General features: G+C 40.3%; 1 protein-coding gene across 1 annotated transcript; it reads left to right on the top strand.

Annotated features, from left to right (window-relative positions):
* Window positions 1–1195: 1195 nt before the first annotated feature.
* LOC138902672 (uncharacterized) lies at window positions 1196–2731 on the top strand. The gene is made up of 3 exons (XM_070190560.1): window positions 1196–1239; window positions 1324–2002; window positions 2321–2731. The coding sequence occupies exons 1-3, from the start codon at window positions 1196–1198 to the stop codon at window positions 2729–2731; spliced, it is 1134 nt and encodes a 377-aa protein (XP_070046661.1).
* Window positions 2732–20188: the final 17457 nt, after the last annotated feature.

Raw genomic sequence — 20188 nt, 5'->3', positions numbered from 1 at the left:
CATGTAACGATCCAATATAACTTGGGATTGAACCTTGGTCTGCCACCCCTGTCTCGATTAACCATACAAAATCGGGCAAGCCCGATCTTTTTCCCTCATTTTTTGGAGAGTAATGACAAGAAGCGTTTTGAGCCTTCGATCATGACGTAATCGTCGTGACATAAGCAGTAGAAGTGACAGAAACATCTCGTCGGTACAGTTTCTCAGGTATTTAATGCGCGTCAGTCGACAATTGGCCACTACCAGTTTTGAACCGTCGTTGTGAAACCGATAAATAGCCCCCTTCTTCATTATTTCAAACTTCACTTTCAAATATTTTTCATTTGAATCTCCATAGTTCTTTACCTTCTTCAAAGCTTCCTATCTTCAGATCTTTGAGTTTCTTTGCTTGTTTTTCCTAAAAATCAAATACTCTAGTCTCCATTCTTCTTTGCCCACAAAAACTAAATGGCCAAAACATCTACACCTGTTGCGCAGAAAGAGGCTGCTTCCTCATCTCGGCTGGCCGGCAAGAAACTAGTGGTGGAGCCACGCCCTTAAGAACTTATTCCCGGGGGGTGTGTCATAGATTCCGACTTTAAGGTCGAGAAACCCTCATCGGTTCCTGGTCGATGCGAGCCGATATCGAGGTATATATGACCGATAACCAAAAGCCTCATCAACCAGGTGAAGAAAGATTGCAACTGGGGAAACAAAGAGGTTGTGATACCGGCACCAGAAGAAACGATCACCACCCAGGTGACCCTCGACCAAATTCACCCCTTATTCTGGAGGATCGTGATACTGCTTCATTTCTTCGTGAGCAAAATCGACGGGCTTCCCTTCATCCTTGACCACCTCATAAGATTATATAGCCCTCGACTCTATCAAGGTGGGCTGATAAAGCTTCAACGCCGGGCCATCAAGGATCTTATCTCGAGTGTAGATGAAGACAAAGATCAGGGTTGGATGGGCCGGTTCGTTCGGGTGAAGACCAAGAACCTAATCCCGGCTGAGAGCATGCCATTTCCTGATAAATGGAATATGAAACATAAGTATGATTCCGTCTTTAATTTTTGTTCGATGTTTTTACTTCTTCATCCTTTCTTATCAGTGTTTATCTCAATGCAGCCGTTGCTTGGATGCCGGGTGCGGTTCCCCACCTCGAGAACTGGGTTAGGAGCCTGGTTTTGATGTCAACACACGTCGAGCGTGCATGGCGCGATTTGTCAAAGGGTCGGTGGGACGCTTGCACTCATGGTAAGCCTTTTTCCTGGCTTACCGATTTGTCTATCGTTCAAATATCTTTTCAAACATGAGTTTACTTACTTTCTCCTTTTGTAGGTCTCGGAAAGGATGCGACTATGAGACCCCCCCACTCGTTGATGAAGATGTTTCATCACCTATCTCGAAACTGGCGAAGGAGAATAAAAGAAAAAGGGCCTCGAACTCCGAGGGTCAAAAACCCAAGAAGAGAATAGCCCGTAAACCCAAAGGGAACACAATCCCACTGACTATGGAGTCAGTCCAAAGGCTAAGAGAAGAAGAAGAAGAAGAAGAAGAAGAAGAAGAAGAAAATGAAGAAAAAGAGAGAGAAGATGATTCTGGGCTGGTGGCCCGTGCACGAGCTAGCACCGAGATTTGGAGAATTCCGGAGCCGGTAGGAGTTGATACTACTCCATCTAGGCTCGATGAGGTCGAGGAGGAGACTTCGGCTCAAGTCCCCGAGCTGAGAGGAACAGAAGATGCTTTATCTCGGGGCAAAGAGACCGTTGAAGAGGTGGTGGATGCTGGTGCAGAAACCGGGCTCGAGGCTCTCCAAGACGGAGGCGGTGCCCTAAAATACCAACTTGGGGCAATAGAGATCGGGGATTCCCCCTCGTTTCCTTTATTTTCTGAGTCGATGATACGCGATGCTCAGGCCGTAGAGACTTGTTACGGGGAAGGATCCCACGGAGAGGAAGATCCTTTCCGTGGTTATTTTGTTGGGGTAGAAGGTGTCACCGGTCTAAGTGACTTGGAGGTTCCGAAGAAGAGTTTGGGCGAGGCTTTCTCGAGTTTTAAACTGACCAATCAGTTTCCGGCCCCTAGTGCCGATCCCAGCGAACAATCGTTATCACGGTCCCGGAGGATGCTCGGGTTCTTGCTGCCCCCGTAGGGGTGGCTAGCTACCTCCGACGTTTGGCCGGAAGAAGACCAAGCCCAGATGGATGAGGTGGGAGTGCCTTGTCTTTTCAACGAAGCCCAACAGGCCTGAACCGGGTAAGTTCATATTTTCTTTGTCAATTTTCATACTTGTACTTTTCTCCGCTTATATAATTCCTTCTTTCTATTTTTGTAGGCTTCTGTGCTTCATCACGAGGTTTTCTTCCGATCCCGAGGGGAGCTAAGTCGGTACGAAGCTGAAAACCGAGGGCTTATTGAGGAGAAAGATGCCTTAAAGCTTCTCAGTGAGCAGAGAGAAGGGGAAGCAAAAGGACTTCGGGCTAAGCTAGAAGCAGCTCAGAAAGAACAAGCTGATCTGGTCGAGCAGGCAAAAAGAATCTTTGAAGTTAATGACACTTACTCGGGCGTGGTGGCTAACAGTTCGGTCCCACAAGTCCAGCGAAAGCTCGATGTGATCAGACAGCTTCGTGGGGAAGTGGACGCAGTGAAAGTGGAGGCCGAGGCATGGAACAAGAACATAAACCGCCTTGCCTCAGAAAAGGAAGCTGCCCGAGCTCAACTAGCCTCGGCTGAGACCCAACTTTGAAGCTTGAAAGAGAAGGACTTGGTGCAAGCCAAGAAAATTGAGGAGTTCCAGTCTCAGTTGGGTTCAGCAACTTTTGATCGAGAGAGGCTGTCCACAGAACTTGCAACAGCCAAATCGGAGGTCGAAATGGCCAAGGCTAATGCTGATGCAATGGTGGCCGTCTACCGGTCTGACGCTGAAGCTGCTCTGGTTTGAGCAAAGGAGGTTGCCGAAGCTGCTCAGGCTCGAGCAAACTGGGTTACCGAGCATGCTAAATGCCAATCTCGAAGGGAGACTCTCGAGGAGATCCATACTCGTGGCTTCGATCTTACAGCAAAGATCGAGAATGCTAAGGAGCTCGAAGCTAAAGCCAGATGGCCTTTCCAGCTGATGATGATTCTGGGAGTATGAGCGGATCTAAAAGCGGAGAAGGCCTCGAGAGCGAAGATGCTGCTCCCAAAGAAGACTAAGTCCTTTAGGATTAGTATTTTTTGTGTTTCTTTTAAGACCGTTTCGGTCTTTTTTAGAGAAATTTGATCGGGCCATGTTGCCCTTGTAAATGATTTTTGACATATATATATAAAATCTTTCTTCCTTTCTGCCTTATAAAATTATGAAGCTGTATTCTATGGTCCGAGGTTTAGACAATTTGATTGAAACCGAACTAGTAAAGCCCTTGGGCTTTACGATTGAGTGAGTGCTTGCTCGAACTCGAAGTAAGGTAACCCTTAGGTTTTTTATTTGAGCGAGAATGGTCTCTCGAACTCAAACAAAAAACAGCCCTTAGGCTTTTGTATTAGGCCGATATAGCCTTTGTAAAAATATTGTTTATAGCTTTCTCCCCTTTTCGGCTTGAAAAAGTTTTTTTATCATTTATATTTGCAAAACTTGCAATGCCTTAGCATGCAATAAGGAACTGTTCGAGAGTTCGAACAATTTTGTACTCATTAGAATTTTGAGGCTTGATATTATCAAAGCCTTTTATGATTTTGCCGAGGGTAGCCCTTTAACCGGTTTATGAGGGAATTCGAAGTCCTGTTTTGTTACGGAATTCGGACATCTCCGAACCGTGTTAATTTGGCCATAACCTTTTTAGTTCGGGATTTGCCCCTTGAGCTTATTTTTCCGTTTTACTTCGAGCTTGCCTGAAGTGTCAGTCCCCGAGTGGGGTGGCCGTGGCCTATTAAAATTGAGGGTTGCCTAAAAGGTCTTATGATCTCGAAGTTTTAATAATTCGATCTAGTTTATTTTTCGGATGGCAGTCCCCGAGCATGGGTGTAATTATCCAAACTCTGGTTATGGTCGACCCTTAAGCCTGCTTACATAATAGATCGAGAGTATGAAATTGTAAAGTAAAAAAATGTTTCTAAGGCATGAGATATCGGTAAAGAAAAATAATTCTCTTTATAAATGATTATACATGCGTACATGTTTTGTGCCAGGTCTCGAGCAAACTATGCGAGCACGGTTCGTTTGACCGTTTGGCCCTTATAATTTTTTCCTATCGAGACCCTGCTGCCATGAAGTAATTTCTTCGCAACAAAGTTGACATTCGAGAGCAATGCCCTCCAGTATTCAAGGTTGATTGTAAAGAAACCTCGGATACTGTTGAATTGTTCTAAGTTAGCACGATCAATGGTTGCCTCATTAAAAACCTCGCCGGAAAACCCATTTGGGAAAAAACCGGTCTAAGGAAAAAAAGTGCAACGCGTGCTTTCAGACCTAAAGGCTTCGTGTCAAAGAGTCCATCGATGTTTCTGGTCGAACACCTGCGAGGGTTAGTTTAAAATATAAATGAAAATGAAAGGGGTTGTACCTTAGCAGTAGTATCGTTTTAGGTGCGATACATTCCAATTGCTCGACAGTTGTTCGTCATTCATCGTGCCGAGCTTGTAGGATCCTTTTCCAATGATTTCGAGAACCTGGTACGGTCCTTCCCAGTTCGGACCCAATTTCCCTTCATTCTGATTTCGGGTGTTGAGGGTGACTTTTCTTAACACCAAGTCCCCGATGTTAAAATGTCGAAGATTGGCTCTTCGATTGTAGTACCTTTTGATCCGCTATTTTTGGGTGGCCAATCGGACGAGAGCGGCTTCGCATCTTTTGTCCAACAATTTTAGGCTCGTATTCATAGTCTTGTTATTCGACTCCTCTGTTGCATATCGAAACCTGATGCTAGGTTCTTCGACCTTGACAGGGATCAGAGCTTCGGCGTCATAAACTAACGAGAACGGTGTTGCTCCGGTACTGGATTTCGATGTTGTGCGGTATGCCCATAGAACCTCAGGTAGTATTTCTTTCCCTTTTCCTCTGGCGTCGGTCAATTTCTTCTTAATATTTTGGATGATGGTTTTGTTGGTCGATTCGGCTTATCCGTTCCCGCTGGGATGATAAGGTATTGATAGGATCCTTTTGATCTTGTGATCCTTGGGAAATTTAGTTACTTTGTTTCCGATGAATTATTTTTCATTATCACATACAATCTCGGAGGGCATCCCAAATCGACATATGATGTGGTCCTAAATGAAGTCTATGACTTCCTTTTCTCTGATTTTCTCGAAAGCCTGTGCTTCAACCCATTTAGAGAAATAATCAGTCATAAACAAAATAAACTAAACTTTACCTGGGGCCGACGGGAGAGGGCAAACGATGTCCATTCCCCATTTCATGAAGGGCCATGGGGACAAGACCGAGTGGAGTAGTTCCCCGAGTTGATGAATCATGGGCGCATGCCTTTGGCATTTGTCGCATTTTCAAACGAACTCCCTTGCATCCTTCCCCATATCGGTCCAATAGTACCCTGCTCTGATTACTTTGTGGACCAGCGATTCGGCACCGGAAAGAATTCGACAAGTGCCCTCGAGAACTTCCCGTAGAATGTAGTCGGTATCTCCCGGTCTCAAACATATTGCCAACGGTCCATCGAACGTCCTTCTAAACAGCGTTCCGTGTTCGGACAAAGTGAAACATGTTGCCTTTGTGCGCAGAGCTCTCGACTCCTTTGGATCTGATGGAAGCTTCCCATTCTTTAAGTACTCTATGTACTTGTTTCTCTAATCCCGGGTTAAACTTGTGGATTTTATCTCGACGTGACCTTCTTCGATTACCGATCTCATGAGTTGTACGACAGTCCCCGAGTTGAGTTCATCATCTTCGACCGATAAACCTAAGTCTGTAAGAGCGTCGGCCTCGCTGTTCTGCTCTCGAGGTACATGTTGCAAGGTCCATTCCCTAAATCGATGTAGAGTCACATGTAGTTTATCAAAGTACCTCTGTATTAGGTCTTCTCGGACTTTAAAAGTATCGTTAACTTGGTTTACTACGAGGATGGAATCACACTTAGCCTCTATGATGTCCGCTCCCAAGCATCTAGCTAGTTCGAGACCTGCAATCATGGCCTCATACTCGACCTCATTGTTAGTCAATTTTATAGTTCTGATAGACTGTCTAACTACATTACATGTGGGTGATTTTAGTACGATGCCTAATCCGAACCCCTTCGCATTTGAAGCACCGTCCGTAAAGAGGGTCCAGACTCCCAAAGGTGTACTCGATTTTATCAGTAGTTCTTTTTCAACCTTGGGTACGAGGGCCGGCGTAAAGTCAGCCACGAAGTCTGCCAAGATTTGAAACTTGATGGCGGTTCGGGGTCGATACTTAATATCGTACCCACTAATTTCTACGGCCCATTTGGTCCATCGACCCGAAAGCTCAGGTTTGTGCAAAAAATTTCGAAGAGGATAAGTTGTTACAACACTTTGGATGACATTGGAAATATAATTTTAGTTTCCTAGAGGTGCTTATTAAAGCGAGTGCTAATTTTTCTAAGTGTGGATATCTAGTTTCGGCCTCACCTAAGGTCCGACTAACATAATAGACAGGAAATTGTGTACCTTGTTCTTCTCGGACCAGGACTCCACTTACCGCTATCTCCGAGACTGCCAAGTACAGGTAAAGCTGTTTCTCCATTTTCGGGTTGTAAAGCAGTGGCGGGCTTGATAAATACTGCTTTAGTTCCTCCAAGGCCTGCTAGCATTCCGGAGTCTATGCAAAATTACTCTTCTTCTTAAGTAGCGCGCTCCAATCTGAGGATCTCGAAATGAATCATCCTAGGGCGGCTATCTGCCCTATCAGACTCTGCACGACCTTTACATTATCCACTAACATGATATCCTCGATAGCTTTGATTTTATCGGGTTTGATCTCGATTCCCTAATTGGACACCATAAAACCAAGAAACTTGCCCGAGCCAACCCCGAATGCACACTTTTCGGGGTTGAGCTTCATATTGTACTTCCTCAGTATATCGAAATCTCCTGCAAATGCTTTAAATGGTCCTTTGCTCGCATGAGAATTAATTAACATGTCATTAATATAAACTTCTATTGATTTTCCTATTTGTTCTTCAAAAGTTTGGTTTACTAGGCATTGATAAGTTGCACCAGCATTTTTTAGACCGAATGGCATTACGTTATAACAGTAGGTACCGTACTTAGTGATAAATGAGGTATTTTCCTGATCCTCCAGGTTTATCTGTATCTGGTTGTACCCGGAGTAGGCATCGAGAAAACTGAGAGTCTCATGGTCGGCCGTGGCATCGATCATACGATCGATATTAGGCGAAGGAAAAGAATCCTTGGGGAATGCTTTATTCAGGTCTTTATAATCTACACACATTCTAAGTTTGTTTCCCTTCTTAGGGACTACCACTACATTTGCTAACAATTCGGGATACTTTACTTCCCGAATGGATCCTATTTTGAGAAGTTTAGTTACCTCGTCCTTGATGAAGGCATGTTTGACCTTGGAATGGGGCCTTCTTTTTTGCTTCACCGGGCGGAATTTAGGGTCCAGGCTCAGTTTGTGAGTGGTAATTTCTGGTAGAATCCCTGTCATATCGAGGTGGGACCAAGCAAAGCAATCCATGTTAGCTTTAAGGAAATGAATAACTGCAAACATCTCCTTGGTGGCTGGTTGTTCCCCGTACACTGTTTTGACTCCCTCCGACGTCGGGAACTTCAGAACTTGGTGAAGGGTTGAGGGTACTGCCCTCATGTTATGGCTCCATGGCCTTCCGAGCAGGTCGTTGTTCCTCATGTCACCCTCGATCACATGGAACTTTGTCTCTTGGATGGTTCCGGCCATGTTCACTGGCAAAGTAATTTCACCTTTGGTGGTTTCGCTTGCCATGTTGAAGTCGTTAAGTACTCGGGTTGCAGGCACAATTTGATCTTGTAGGCCGAGCTGTTCTACGACCCTCGATCGAATAATGTTGCCCAAGCTACCTTGATCAATCAAAACACATTTAACTTGAATTTTATTCATAAGGACAAATATTACCAGTGCATCGTTGTGGGGTTGTAAGATCCCCTCTGCATCCTCATCATTGAAAGACAAGGTCGCTTTTGGTACGTAGTCTCGAGTCCATTTTTCCCTCGTGATCGACACCTTGGTGCATTTGAATACGGGCCCCTGAGGAATATCGACCCCTCCAACAATCATGTGGATCATGTTCTACAGCTCTTTTTGCTCATTCTGTCTGTTTGAATCTCTTTTCTTGAAGTGGTTTTTAGCCCGATTGCTTAATAATTCTCGAAGATGCCCTTTGTTGAACAAACAGGCTACCTCCTCCCTCAGCTATCTGCAATCTTCTGTTCTATGACCATGGGTGCCATGATATTTGCACATTTGACTAGGATTTCTCTAGGCCGGATCAGTCTGTAGAGGTCGGGGCCACCTGGTGTCTTTGATGCACCCAATGGCCGATACATTAGCTGATGCATCAATGTTGAAGTTGTATTCCGATAGTCGTGATGCTTCTTTGGGTTTGATATTTCTATTGAAACCACTCTTACTCATGAGCCCTCGAGAGCTCTGTCCTCGATCATTTCTTCTATCAATTCGAACGGGGTTACGTCAAGGCCTATTGTTTCTCCGATCTCCACTGTATGGCTGATATCGATCTCTGTTTGACCGTGGTTCCCGGTCTTCTATCCCTTTTAATTCTTTCGATGGTCCTATTTGGATAAACGGACCCGGAAGGAGCCCCCAATTGGTCATCCTCGACCCTAATCTTTGACTGGTACCGATTATGCACATCGGCCCAGGTTACAGCTGGATATTCGATCAAGTTCTGTTTTAACTGTTGTGAGGCTACCGAACTTCGTATGTTTAGGCCTTGAGTGAAAGCCTGAACGGCCCAATCATCGGCGACCGGGGGCAGATCCATATGCTCTATTTGGAACCGAGATATGAACTCTCTGAGCATCTTGTTATCTTTATGTTTTACTTTGAAGAGATACGACTTTCTAGTCTCGACCTTTATCGCTCTGGCATGTGCTTTGACGAAGGAATCTACGAGCATGGCAAAAGAATGAATGGAGTTAGGTGGCAAATTATGGTACCATATCATCACCCCCTTTGATAAAGTTTCTCCGAATTACTTCAGCAGTACGAACTCAATCTCATCGTCCTCTAGATCGTTCCCCTTTATTGCGCATGTGTAAGAAGTGACATGCTCGTTGGGGCCGATAGTTCCATTATACTTGGGAATTTCTGACATGCGGAATTTCTTTGGAATGGGCTTAGGAGCCGCGCTCCGAGGGAAGGGCTTTCGTACGAACTTCTTTGAATCCAAACCTTTCAAAATCGGTGGTGCCCCCGGAATTTGATCAACTCGGGAGTTATATGTTTTCACTTTTTTGTCATTCGCTTCAATCTTCTTCTCCCCCGATTCAATTCGCTTTGTCAGCTGCTCGAACATTTTCAAGATAGCGGGGTTGGTCCCTGACTCATTCACATTTGACCTCCCCGATACTGGTTCAGCCCTGTGAACCACTTCCTGTGATGGCTCGGGTTCGACCCTACTCGGTACGTGATTCTGATTTTGAAGATGTGCTATTTGCAACTTGTTGAGCCTGCAGCATTTCGAATATTATTCGAAGGCTGATTCTACTTTCTTCGCGCGCCCTGTGCGTTCTGACTGACTGATCGAACATCTCTGCGGATACTATTTTCGAGGTCGACGCCCAGATTTGCATTCAGGGCAACACGGGAACTGACGTCGAAGGGGTCTGCAACTGGTACTCCCTCGAGGTCAACTGGAAGCACTTCGTTTCCTGGGGCGGCTACGTTGTCGTTTTTGCCATGAAAACCAAGGCAATTGTCGATGTGTGTGGGTACTGCTCGAGAGTTCGACATGCTGATCCTGGAATCAAAAAAGCTTACAAGAACAAGTGTAAAGTAGCGTGCGTGTTATGAAAATTAGCACTAGGCAATCACTATTATCCTTAGACCCACGGTGGGCGCCAAACTGTTTACCCTTAAAATCGGATAACAATTAAATTTATAAATGATTTTAAGGATATGTGATTTCACTTGCCACAAACTGAGAAATATGAAAATTGAAGTTAGAAATTAACTGTAAAATAAAGCAAACCGATATATCATACAACTTTGGCCCTTGAGCTAGGTTGCCCTCGTACCAACTAAGTGTATTATTGAAGAGTAAGAACTGAACTACTGAATAAGAGAGCTTAAGAGAGAAAACATAATATATGGCTTTGTTATGCGTCAATCTGTCTTTACAAAATGATTGGAACCCCCTTTACATAGTAGAGGAGTTCTACATACGGTACAATTCTAAATACAGAAGGAAATCTCCTGATTGGCTAATCAACCGGTCTTAACTTGATACATGCCGAGATCTCCGTCACAATCCTCGCCCGGTCATGGATTCCTCGGCTTTCTGTTATTTGACTTAGCAGGTTTCCTTCGATCTTGCTAGATCTCTATCCTTCTCGGTCTCGACCTTAACTTATCTCGATCTCGATCGATCCTTGAATCTCGAGCTATGTAATATTTATTCATGTAATGATCCAATATAACTTGGGATTGAACCTTGATCTGCCCGGTCTCGATTAACCATTTTTGACAGTATACAACACAATCCACGAGGTGGCGTATTTGGTGTTATTTTTTTTCGTTTTTTCTTCTTTTTAAATCAAATGGTTTAATTTTATGTATTAATAATGTAAAAATTATATACACAATCAGATTATCTCTTAGGCATAAATTATTTTGTACGCCATTAATAACTACATGAAAGTGCTCACAAAAAGTGAGATTAATTACCAAGAAAACAAAAGGATGGATAAGTTGTGATAACATGTTAAAATTATATTAATACTTTAAAACTTCTTTACACTGTAGTGTATATTATTATTATTATTATTATTATTATTATTATTATTATTATATTAATACTTTAAAACTTCTTTACACTGCAGTGTATATTATTATTATTATTATTATTATTATTATTATTATTATTATTTAATTTTCAGTTTTCTTTTAAACTTGGAAAGGCGGGTATGCTTGGTATTGGAAGAAGAAAGCATCCTATGCTTAAGGCTGCAATACAGGAGCCAAATACGTTAAGCAACCATCTATGTATATATCCCTTACTCTCTAAAATTCCATTTATGGTTCGTTACGCTAAATTCTCACGAATCCCAAATCAACTAATCCTTTATTTTTTTTATTCTGCTAATTATTTTACGTGAAAAACAATACGTACATGAGAATGAGGGAAACCTACGTTTGCTTGAATGCTGATTATGCCTTCACTTTAACTGATTAATTAGTATTCCTTTTCAAAAGAACTCATAAAATACTAACTCCTACTTACTAGTGGAGTAACAATCGTGCTGTGCACGAGCCCAAGTATGTAAGGGACTTAGAGGTAGATTCAAGATTTTAATTTAATGGATTCAACATTTAAGATTTTTAGTATTGAATTCATTGTACTGATAAAATTATGGGTTCATTTCTAATATTTTTTGAGATTTTAATATGTTTTTACATATATTCTATACTATATATTAAAAGTTATGAGTTCAAATAAAAATGTTATTACAGCAACATTCACCCATGCTAAAAGTAATTTCTGAAAATACTTTCAAAAAAGAGAAGATAACTATGCTTAGACTATAGTTACATAATGATTAGAAGAATACTGTAAACTTTATGAAACAAAATAGGTAATCAACTATTACAATTAATATTTCTGTCTCATTTTATGTGGCATACGTTTTTTTTTCTTTTTAATTTGTCCAAAATAATGTCACTTTTTATAGCACACAAATATTTGTGGTATAATTTAGACTATAAATTCTAAAAGCCTTTTTTTTAACTCTATATGGAGGCTTTAGCCCCCGTTACTGGGAAATACCATAGATCAGGTCTGTCTTGTGTCAAGGTTGACGTATTTGTTAGCGGCTTAGTACTGCTATCTTAAAGATTTTGCTGCATATTTGATGCAGGTTGCATGTTCATAATCAATGTTGTTTCAATGTTTGTATTTACAGCACAATGCTATGCAGATGATGTATGGGAAAGAGAGACATATTATACTGTATCTTAGTTTCTTTAACCATCAGTAATGCCTTCTTCTTTATTTATTTAATTAAATTAAGAGTAATTTCTTACTAATAACCAATATGCCAACATAGATGGAGTTTGAAGCAAAATATAACAATATTTTTATTTAGAGCTTCACAAGAATGTGATTGGAAGAATAGTTTCTTTTTTATAGTTTAAGTTAATTTCATATCATGTATGCATGAAAATGGTGAAGCCAAAAAAAGAAAAGAAGGAAGAAACTTTAAAGCCACCTGGCAAGAAGAAAAAGAAAACAGAGCACATTTTAATTTGAGAAGCCTCCAAGAATGTGATGGGAGATACAAAATAATCGGGGCCTATGGCCAGAAAATGGAAGTTTCAAGATGCCGCAAACCATTGATGTGGGGCCTACACAATCAGCAAAAGTTATCCAAGTTTTTTGTCCTAGAAGGCAATAATTCTCAACGTGAGGCTATTATGTACAACACCTTTAAAGAACATAAACACTGTATTTTCAAGAATACCCTCGCAGTAAGCAGGCACGTTGACGGAGAGGAGCCTGCTAACTCTCACTTATATAGTAGACTAGTTACAATTAGCCCGGGCTCGGGCCCAACAACCATAGTGAAAGGCAAAATTTTCATGTGACACTTAATTTTGTGTCATCGGTTGAATTTATATTCATTTTTTAGAAAAAGTTGAACTGATACCTAATTTTTAGATAACTTCAGATACATACATTTTTCTCTTTTTCTTAATTTTGTTTTCTTCTTCTTTTTAGTTGGAAAATGGGTTTGCTAAATTTATTATTGTTTCGATAATTTGATGACCGAGATTTGTTATTTATGATATTTGAAAGTTATGTTTCAAATGTGAGTTCATTTAAAGTAGATTTGGGCATTGAATTGTGTATTGCATTGTTGAAAATCGAAAAACAAGTTTATGTTTCAGAATTTAGGATTCGAAATCTGAAGTTGCATTCAATAGAGTGAACTACTTAAGATTCGAATTTTTGAAGTTGCATTCAATAAAGTGAACATAAGATTTGAATTTTTGAAGTTGCATTTGAAAGATAAAAGAACTTCAGATTTGATTTCTGAAGTAGCATTAAAGAGATTGAACTACTTCAAATCCGGATGGATTGACTCAAACTTCAAATAATATTTATTCATATTTTTAAACATTTCATATATGGAATTCTTATTAATTAGCGATCATTCTCTATAAATAACTTTACGAATGACAGCTCTTTATAATATAATCGAACCTTATCATAAACTCATAAATGTTGCTAATATTTAGTTTGTATTTTCGTGTCATTTTATTTAACTTAAATACATATTGGAAGGTAAAATAATATTGGCCTAATACATATTCTACCCCCTTAATTTGTATATAAATTTCTTTGACACATTGTAGTTTTACGTGTAATATTCTCATTAATCCCTTTTCAATCAAATTAATTTTATTCATAAGGTAGTTTAATTTTCTCTACAATTAAAAAAAAGAGTAGTTTTTATTTTATATTTTTTAAATATGAATTTCTCAATTATTGAAGAATTACTTTTTGTAAAATAAATTAGTATACGTTTATATTATGCTAAATAATTAAAACTAAGTTTAATATAAATATACACATAATTACACGTGCCCTGCTGTTAATACACTGACTCAGCACAAGAGGCAAAGCCTGCAACTTTTAGAGCTATTGTTTTACCTATATAAGTGGCCCATTAAATTGTCTGAGAACTTGCCTTTATTTACCAGATTCTCTTATGACATTCAACGTAATAATATAGAAAAACGGTGGCAAAAATATAACTCAGCAGAAGAGGCAAAGCCATCAACTTTTAGAGCAAATTTTTTACCTATATAAGTGGCTCTTTAAATTGCCTGAAAAGTTTCTTTATTTACCAAATTCTCTTATGACATTCAACGTAATAATATAGAAAAACAATGACAAAAATATAAAAGCCTAAGCAGGCATGTTGATGACACTGACTCCTGATGGAGCTCAACTGCCGCTTCTATAATAAGAGAAATTTGTCCCTTAAATTTTGATATACTCATTACAAAATAATTTAATAACATTCATTATAAGATTTGTTCGATTAAATTGCTTTTATTTTTCCCCCCTTTATTTTTTAGAGTAGATGAAATTTGCAAAAATTAATTGATGCCATCTTATTTTCAAAAGTCAAAATATCGTTGACCAATTATTTTTATTTAAAGTGATACATAAATAGGATATTTTACTAAATTATTGCTATTAACAATATTTTGAAAATCTTAAATTGACTAATAGTACTCCAATTAGTTTTTAAAAGGGCTACTTAATGGTTAGTTAAAATTATAAAAACAATATTGTTTTTCCTAATTTGCTAAAGTGGATGAATAAAAATACATTTATTTTTATATATTGAACAAGTTAAAGCGAACAAGTGGAGCATAATAACAAAGTGCAAATCAAGAGATACGTTGGAAAACATGAAATAAAAGTCGGGAATGCTAAGAAAATGGGACAGTAGTAGTTGTGGGTAAGATTGAATTAATATAAACAAAAAAAAAGAAATAAATATTTAGTTGATTTGAGAATAAGACTTAATGTAACGACCCGACCGGTCGTTTCATGAGTTATAGCCCCGTTTCCCCCATTTCTGTTTTCTTTATGTTCTTAAGCTATATTATGATATAACGGGTTAGTTGGTTCAGGTGGTTTCAGAAAAGAATGAGACACTTAGTCTCTTATTTAGAACCTTAAGTTGAAAAAGTCAACTGGATGTTGACGTATGTGTAAACAATATCGGATTTGAATTCTGATGGTTCTGTTAGCTCCGTTAGGTGATTTTGGACTTAGGAGTGCGTCCGGAATGTGATTTGGAGGTCCGGAGTGGAATTAGGCTTGAATTGGCGAAAGTTGAAATTTTGGCAATTTCGGTCGGCAGTGAAAAATTTGATATCGGGGTCAGAATGGAATTTCGGAAGTTGGAGTAGGTTCGTAGAGTCTTTTGTGACGTGTGTGCAAAATGTGAGGTCATTCGGACGTGGTTTGGTTGGTTTCGGCATCGGTTGCCGATTTTGGAAATTTAGAAGTTCTTAGGCTTGAATCCGAGGATAATTTGGTGTTTTGATGTTGTTTTGAGTGATTCGAAGGTTCGACTAAGTTTGTATGTTGATATATGACTTGTAGGTATTTTTGGTTGAGGTCTCGAGAGCGTCGGGGTGATTCTGGGTGGTTAGCGGATTTGTCGAAGTTGGAAAATGCAGCTGAAGCTGCTGCTTCTGCTATTTCCGCACCTGCGAAAGGAAGAGTCGCAGGTGCGAGGTCGCTGGTGCGTTTGGGGAAGCCGCAGATGCGGAAGTGGAAGGCCAAGGCCGGGAATGCAGGTGCGAAGAATTGGCCGCATCTGCGAGCCCGCAGGTACGAGACCTGGGGCGCAGATGCGGAAAGAAGGAAGAAAGCTGGCTTCGCAGATGCGGCGCACCACGCGTAGGCTCGCAAGCACAGATGCGACAGGTTTGCCGCAAATGCGGAACCTGGGCGTTTAAGTGACTTGCGCAGATGCGGTTGTTGGGACCGCAGGTGCGTTCACGCGGGTGCGAGTAAAAGGCCGCAGATGCGAGAAGCCTGGGGAGAAGGTACATATTGCACACTTCGCGAATTTTGGTGCATTCTTCACCATTTCTATTCGGTTTTAGAGCTTTTGGGAGAGATTTGAAGAGGGAATCAAGGGGGTTTTCATTGAGGTAAGTTACTTGATCCCTAATACTCGTACTTATGGTGATTTTCCGTTATTTAATCATGTAATTAGTGAAAATAAGGGATTAGGGCTTGGGATTTTTGGAGAAGTAATTTAAGGATTTGACGGACCAAACGATGTCGGATTTTGATGAATTTGGTATGGTTAGACTCGTGAGTGAACGGGCTTTCTAGTTTTATAAATTTTGTCGGATTTCGAGATGTGGGCACGGGGAGCGGGTTTGAGCTAATTTCGGGTTTTGGTCTAACTTTGTAGTGTTTCTTGTGGAATTTATTCCATTAGCGTATATTGATAGTATTGTACTGATTATGAATAGATTTGGAGCATTTGGAGGCCGAGTCCAGAGGCAAGATCATTGAGGGGTAGAGATTTGACCGGGTTGAGGTTAGTAACGATTGTAAATCTATTCCTGAGGGTATGAAACCCCGGATTTCGTATCATTCTACTATTTTGAGGTGACGCACATCCTAGTTGACGGGCATGTGGGCGTGCACCGTTGGGGATTTGTGACTTGGTCCATCCCGTAGCAACTGTAAAGTTACATATTTTGTTGAAACTATATGATACTTATATGTTTTAGAAAGAGTTTCTGTAAATTGGGCTGAATGCCATATTTGGGCCTTGTCCTAGTGCTGTTTGGACCCTTAGGGGCCTTTTCTTACTATCCTCTCACTGTTTTCGATTGAAAATCTATACTCAGTCATGGTTATACTTGTTTACTGCATAACTCAGTTTTATGACTCTATTTTGATGCATATAAATGTTATTTTGGGCCGAATGCGCTATTTTTACTGAAATGCCTGAGTGGCTTGAGAGGTTTATGACTGAGTGAGGCCGAGGGTCTGATTTGTGAGGATATTTATGGGATCGGTCTGCCGCAGCATGTTTGATATAGGCCGAGGGCCTGAGTGATTTATGCTATGATTTGGCTTGATATAGAGCTTGGGCTGAAGGAGCCCCTTCGGTGTCTGTACACACCCTCAGTGAGTGCAGGTACCTACTGAGTGCGAGTGCCGAGTGCTGAGTGAGTGGGAGGCATGAATGATTGTGAGGTATGTCCGAGTGGCAAGAGTGATGGTGAGGTATGCTCGAGTGGCAAGAGTGATTGCGAGGTTTGCCCGAGGGGCTGTATATGAGTGATGCTTTGCCCGAGGGGCTGTTTACGATTTCATCATTTTTGCTCACCTTTGCATTTTTTCTCTGTTTGAAAACTATTGAAAAATATCCTTAAATAATTTTTTTACTGGAACTGGGTTTAAACGAGATATTTTGATTCAAATCCTGATTTTAAAAGCATGAGGTATTTTACTGAGATTTTATGATATGAACGCTATATGCTTTATTGCTCGTCACTACTGCTCAGTCTTTATTTATTGTTGTTACTTACTGAGTTGGCGTACTCACATTACTCCCTGCACCTTTTGTGCAGATCCAGGTGTAGCTGGATACGGTAGCGGTTGTTGATTATTCTGGTTGTAGATTTTTTCGGAGATAGCAAGGTAACTGTTTGGCGATCGCAGCCCCTGCTCTTTTCCCTCTTATCTTCCTCTAATTGTATTTAGCTATTTTCCAGGCTGAGTGAGCCTTGATATTGTTAGACATATTGTAGTAGATGCTCATGACTAGTGACACCCCGATGTCGGGCTTTCCTTTCCGAACTTTTATTTTGATTTGAACTCCTTTACGAAGGTTTTTATGTTAAATGGCCTTGAAATAAAAAAATCGATTTGTTTAGGAAATGAGTCGGCTTGCCTAGTTCCACGATAGGTGCCATCACGACGGGGTTAGGTTGGGTCGTGACAGATTGGTATCAGAGCCTAGGTTACATAGGTCTCACGAGTCATGAGTGGGTTTAGTAGAGTCTTGCAGATTGGTACGAAGACGTCTGTACTTATCTTTGAGAGGCTGCAGAAACTTTAGGAAGGTTCTATGTTTCCTCGTATTTCGCCCATTTTCTGGATTTGCCTTGTGAGTCTTTAGTTTCATTTGTTCATGTGTCTACTCCTATGGGCGATACTATTGTTGTGGACCGTGTATATCGGTCATGTGTGGTGACTATTGGGGGTTTGGAGACCCAAGTGGACCTTTTGCTGCTTAGTATGGTTGACTTTGATGTGATATTGTCATGCCCCAAACTCAGGGAGCGCGACCGGCGCTCAACCGAGAGAACTCGGCCGAGCAAGCCTATTAGACTTCCTTCTACCCAAACTCATCCATGAATAAAGAGGAAATGTACTCCATTAATCAATCACTGAAAAGATTTTATTAACAACTTCCTTTTCATTCCCATTAGCAGCTTCATTCATAATTTTCAAAATATTACGAGTTTATAGAATTAATGAAAAATATAATTTCCAAGTACCAACATTTCTAGTTCAATTCCCAATATCAACCATAACCCACAACCTGTCTACGGAGCCTCTAAGTACAATAGAAGAGTAATATGGAAATGGCGGCAATAAGACCCCGGCTATACCTCAAAATACAGTACATGAGAAACAAAAGATACATGACCCCAAAATGAAGTGGGGCTCACCCAATCAGCTGAAAAGAGTGTACTGCTATCACTGATAAATGCCGCCTGCTGAAGAACCACCTGCATCTATTAAAGATGTTGTACCCTCGGTAAAAGGGACGTTAGTACTGTCGAATAATACTAGTATGTATAGCTAAAAATCCTCTTTCAAAATAGAATGCCCATATAAGTAAAGGCAACACATAGAAACAACAAGTCACAATCAACAATATCCAAACGTCCAGTTAAAACATAATAATTTTTAAAATACGAACTTCATATATAATTTTGGTTGGGAGATCATTAGCACCGATATACCACCGTCTTTGTTAGCACGGAGTCCGATCACGCCCGATCGGCTAGGCCATCTCCCCACGAACAATGTGGTTTGACATGTGATGCGAAAGAAAGTTGTTGCCAAGAGTAGTACCACCATATGCGCAATATGGCGTCTGATCTCCACCCGATCAGGTAGGCCGCCTTCCCACATATGCCGTGTGGGTTGACTTTTTCAATCCACAAAGGTTCCAATTTCATCCCAATTAAGGGGAATAATATCACAATTTCCAAAGGTTCCAATTTTATCCCAAATAAGGGGAATAATCCCAATCCACCCCTATACCGGCACATGCAGTTTCAGGTGTGGGCCTTATGACTCACAATTCCTCCGTATTGCTAATGATGCTCCCAAAAATAGTTTTGATTTGATTTGCAAACAGAAATATCATAAATACAATTGTACTCACCTCAACATTTTTCACATTGTATGAATTCTCATTAGTATTTCCAGTCATTCACAACGATAATATTTCCTTGGCTCATTAGGCCATTCACAAGATTCTTTATTCCTGGCACGATGGCCGTATTTCATATTCCACACTTTCACCTCTTTTAATTTCAAAGATCACCATAAAGTATCAACATATAGGATATTTCAGAAATCATATACTTCAAATCCATTTGATATGGAAACATCAAACACAAATGGTTTCTTCCCAAAGAATGAGGCATACCAACCAACAATAAAAACACACATGAAAAATCATAAACAGTCAATACACCATTTACTCTTGCAATACTCTTCCCCAGAAATGACAATGTATAATTTCAACACATGAGTATATAGAAATCGAATCACACTAGATATATTTATAAATCAAAGCATTAGTTAAAGCAGCCACCAATGGGCATGAATTTAGTACAAAAGCTTTTAGACAATTCTATCTTCAAAGTCATTTTTAAACAATTGAGTCGAGGCTCATTTCACATTCTTTATCGCACCTTCTCAAATCATTTGCGCTACTAGACACAATCATAACTTAAATTTTTGGCACGTTGGCCAACTCTATATCCCCAATTAACTTATTTCACTTCCAACCATCTTTATAGAATTATAAACAATAATATATTTCCAAATCAAGACTTTAGGTACACATATGAGCAATTAAGAGTCTTTAGAATATTGAGATTTTCTCACACAATTTGGGATACTATCTTTCATTGAAACACGACTCAAAGCCATAACCTTTTAATACGTAACCCATACTTTGAAACTTACGGAAACATTATGGAATTCAATTTCAAGAGAGAAAGTTTAGCCAACATACCTCAATCGAGTTTCCTTAACTCTAGAATGATCCGGAATTCTTAGCAATCCCGATCTATTTTGAGACATAACAAAATTGAACCATAGTTAGGAAGATATTCATGGTCTCAGCTCATTTGAGCATTTTATCAGACACTAGTTGTGCAAATGTAACCACAAGGTTCTTCTACAAGATTTTTTTCACTCCACAACCC

This window comes from Nicotiana tomentosiformis, chromosome 12 (genome assembly GCF_000390325.3).
Source record: "Nicotiana tomentosiformis chromosome 12, ASM39032v3, whole genome shotgun sequence".
Taxonomy (NCBI): Eukaryota; Viridiplantae; Streptophyta; class Magnoliopsida; order Solanales; family Solanaceae; genus Nicotiana; species Nicotiana tomentosiformis.
The sequence above is the reverse complement of the archived record's forward strand: the minus strand, read 5'-3'. Positions and strand labels throughout refer to the sequence as shown.

Coding starts and splice junctions, on each gene's coding strand:
- LOC138902672 (XM_070190560.1), top strand. CDS start 1,196: ATGGCGCGATTTGTCAAAGGGTCGGTGGGACGCTTGCACTCATG. Junction 1,240..1,323: donor GTGGGACGCTTGCACTCATG/GTAAGCCTTTTT, acceptor CTCCTTTTGTAG/GTCTCGGAAAGGATGCGACT. Junction 2,003..2,320: donor CCGGTCTAAGTGACTTGGAG/GTTCCGAAGAAG, acceptor CTATTTTTGTAG/GCTTCTGTGCTTCATCACGA.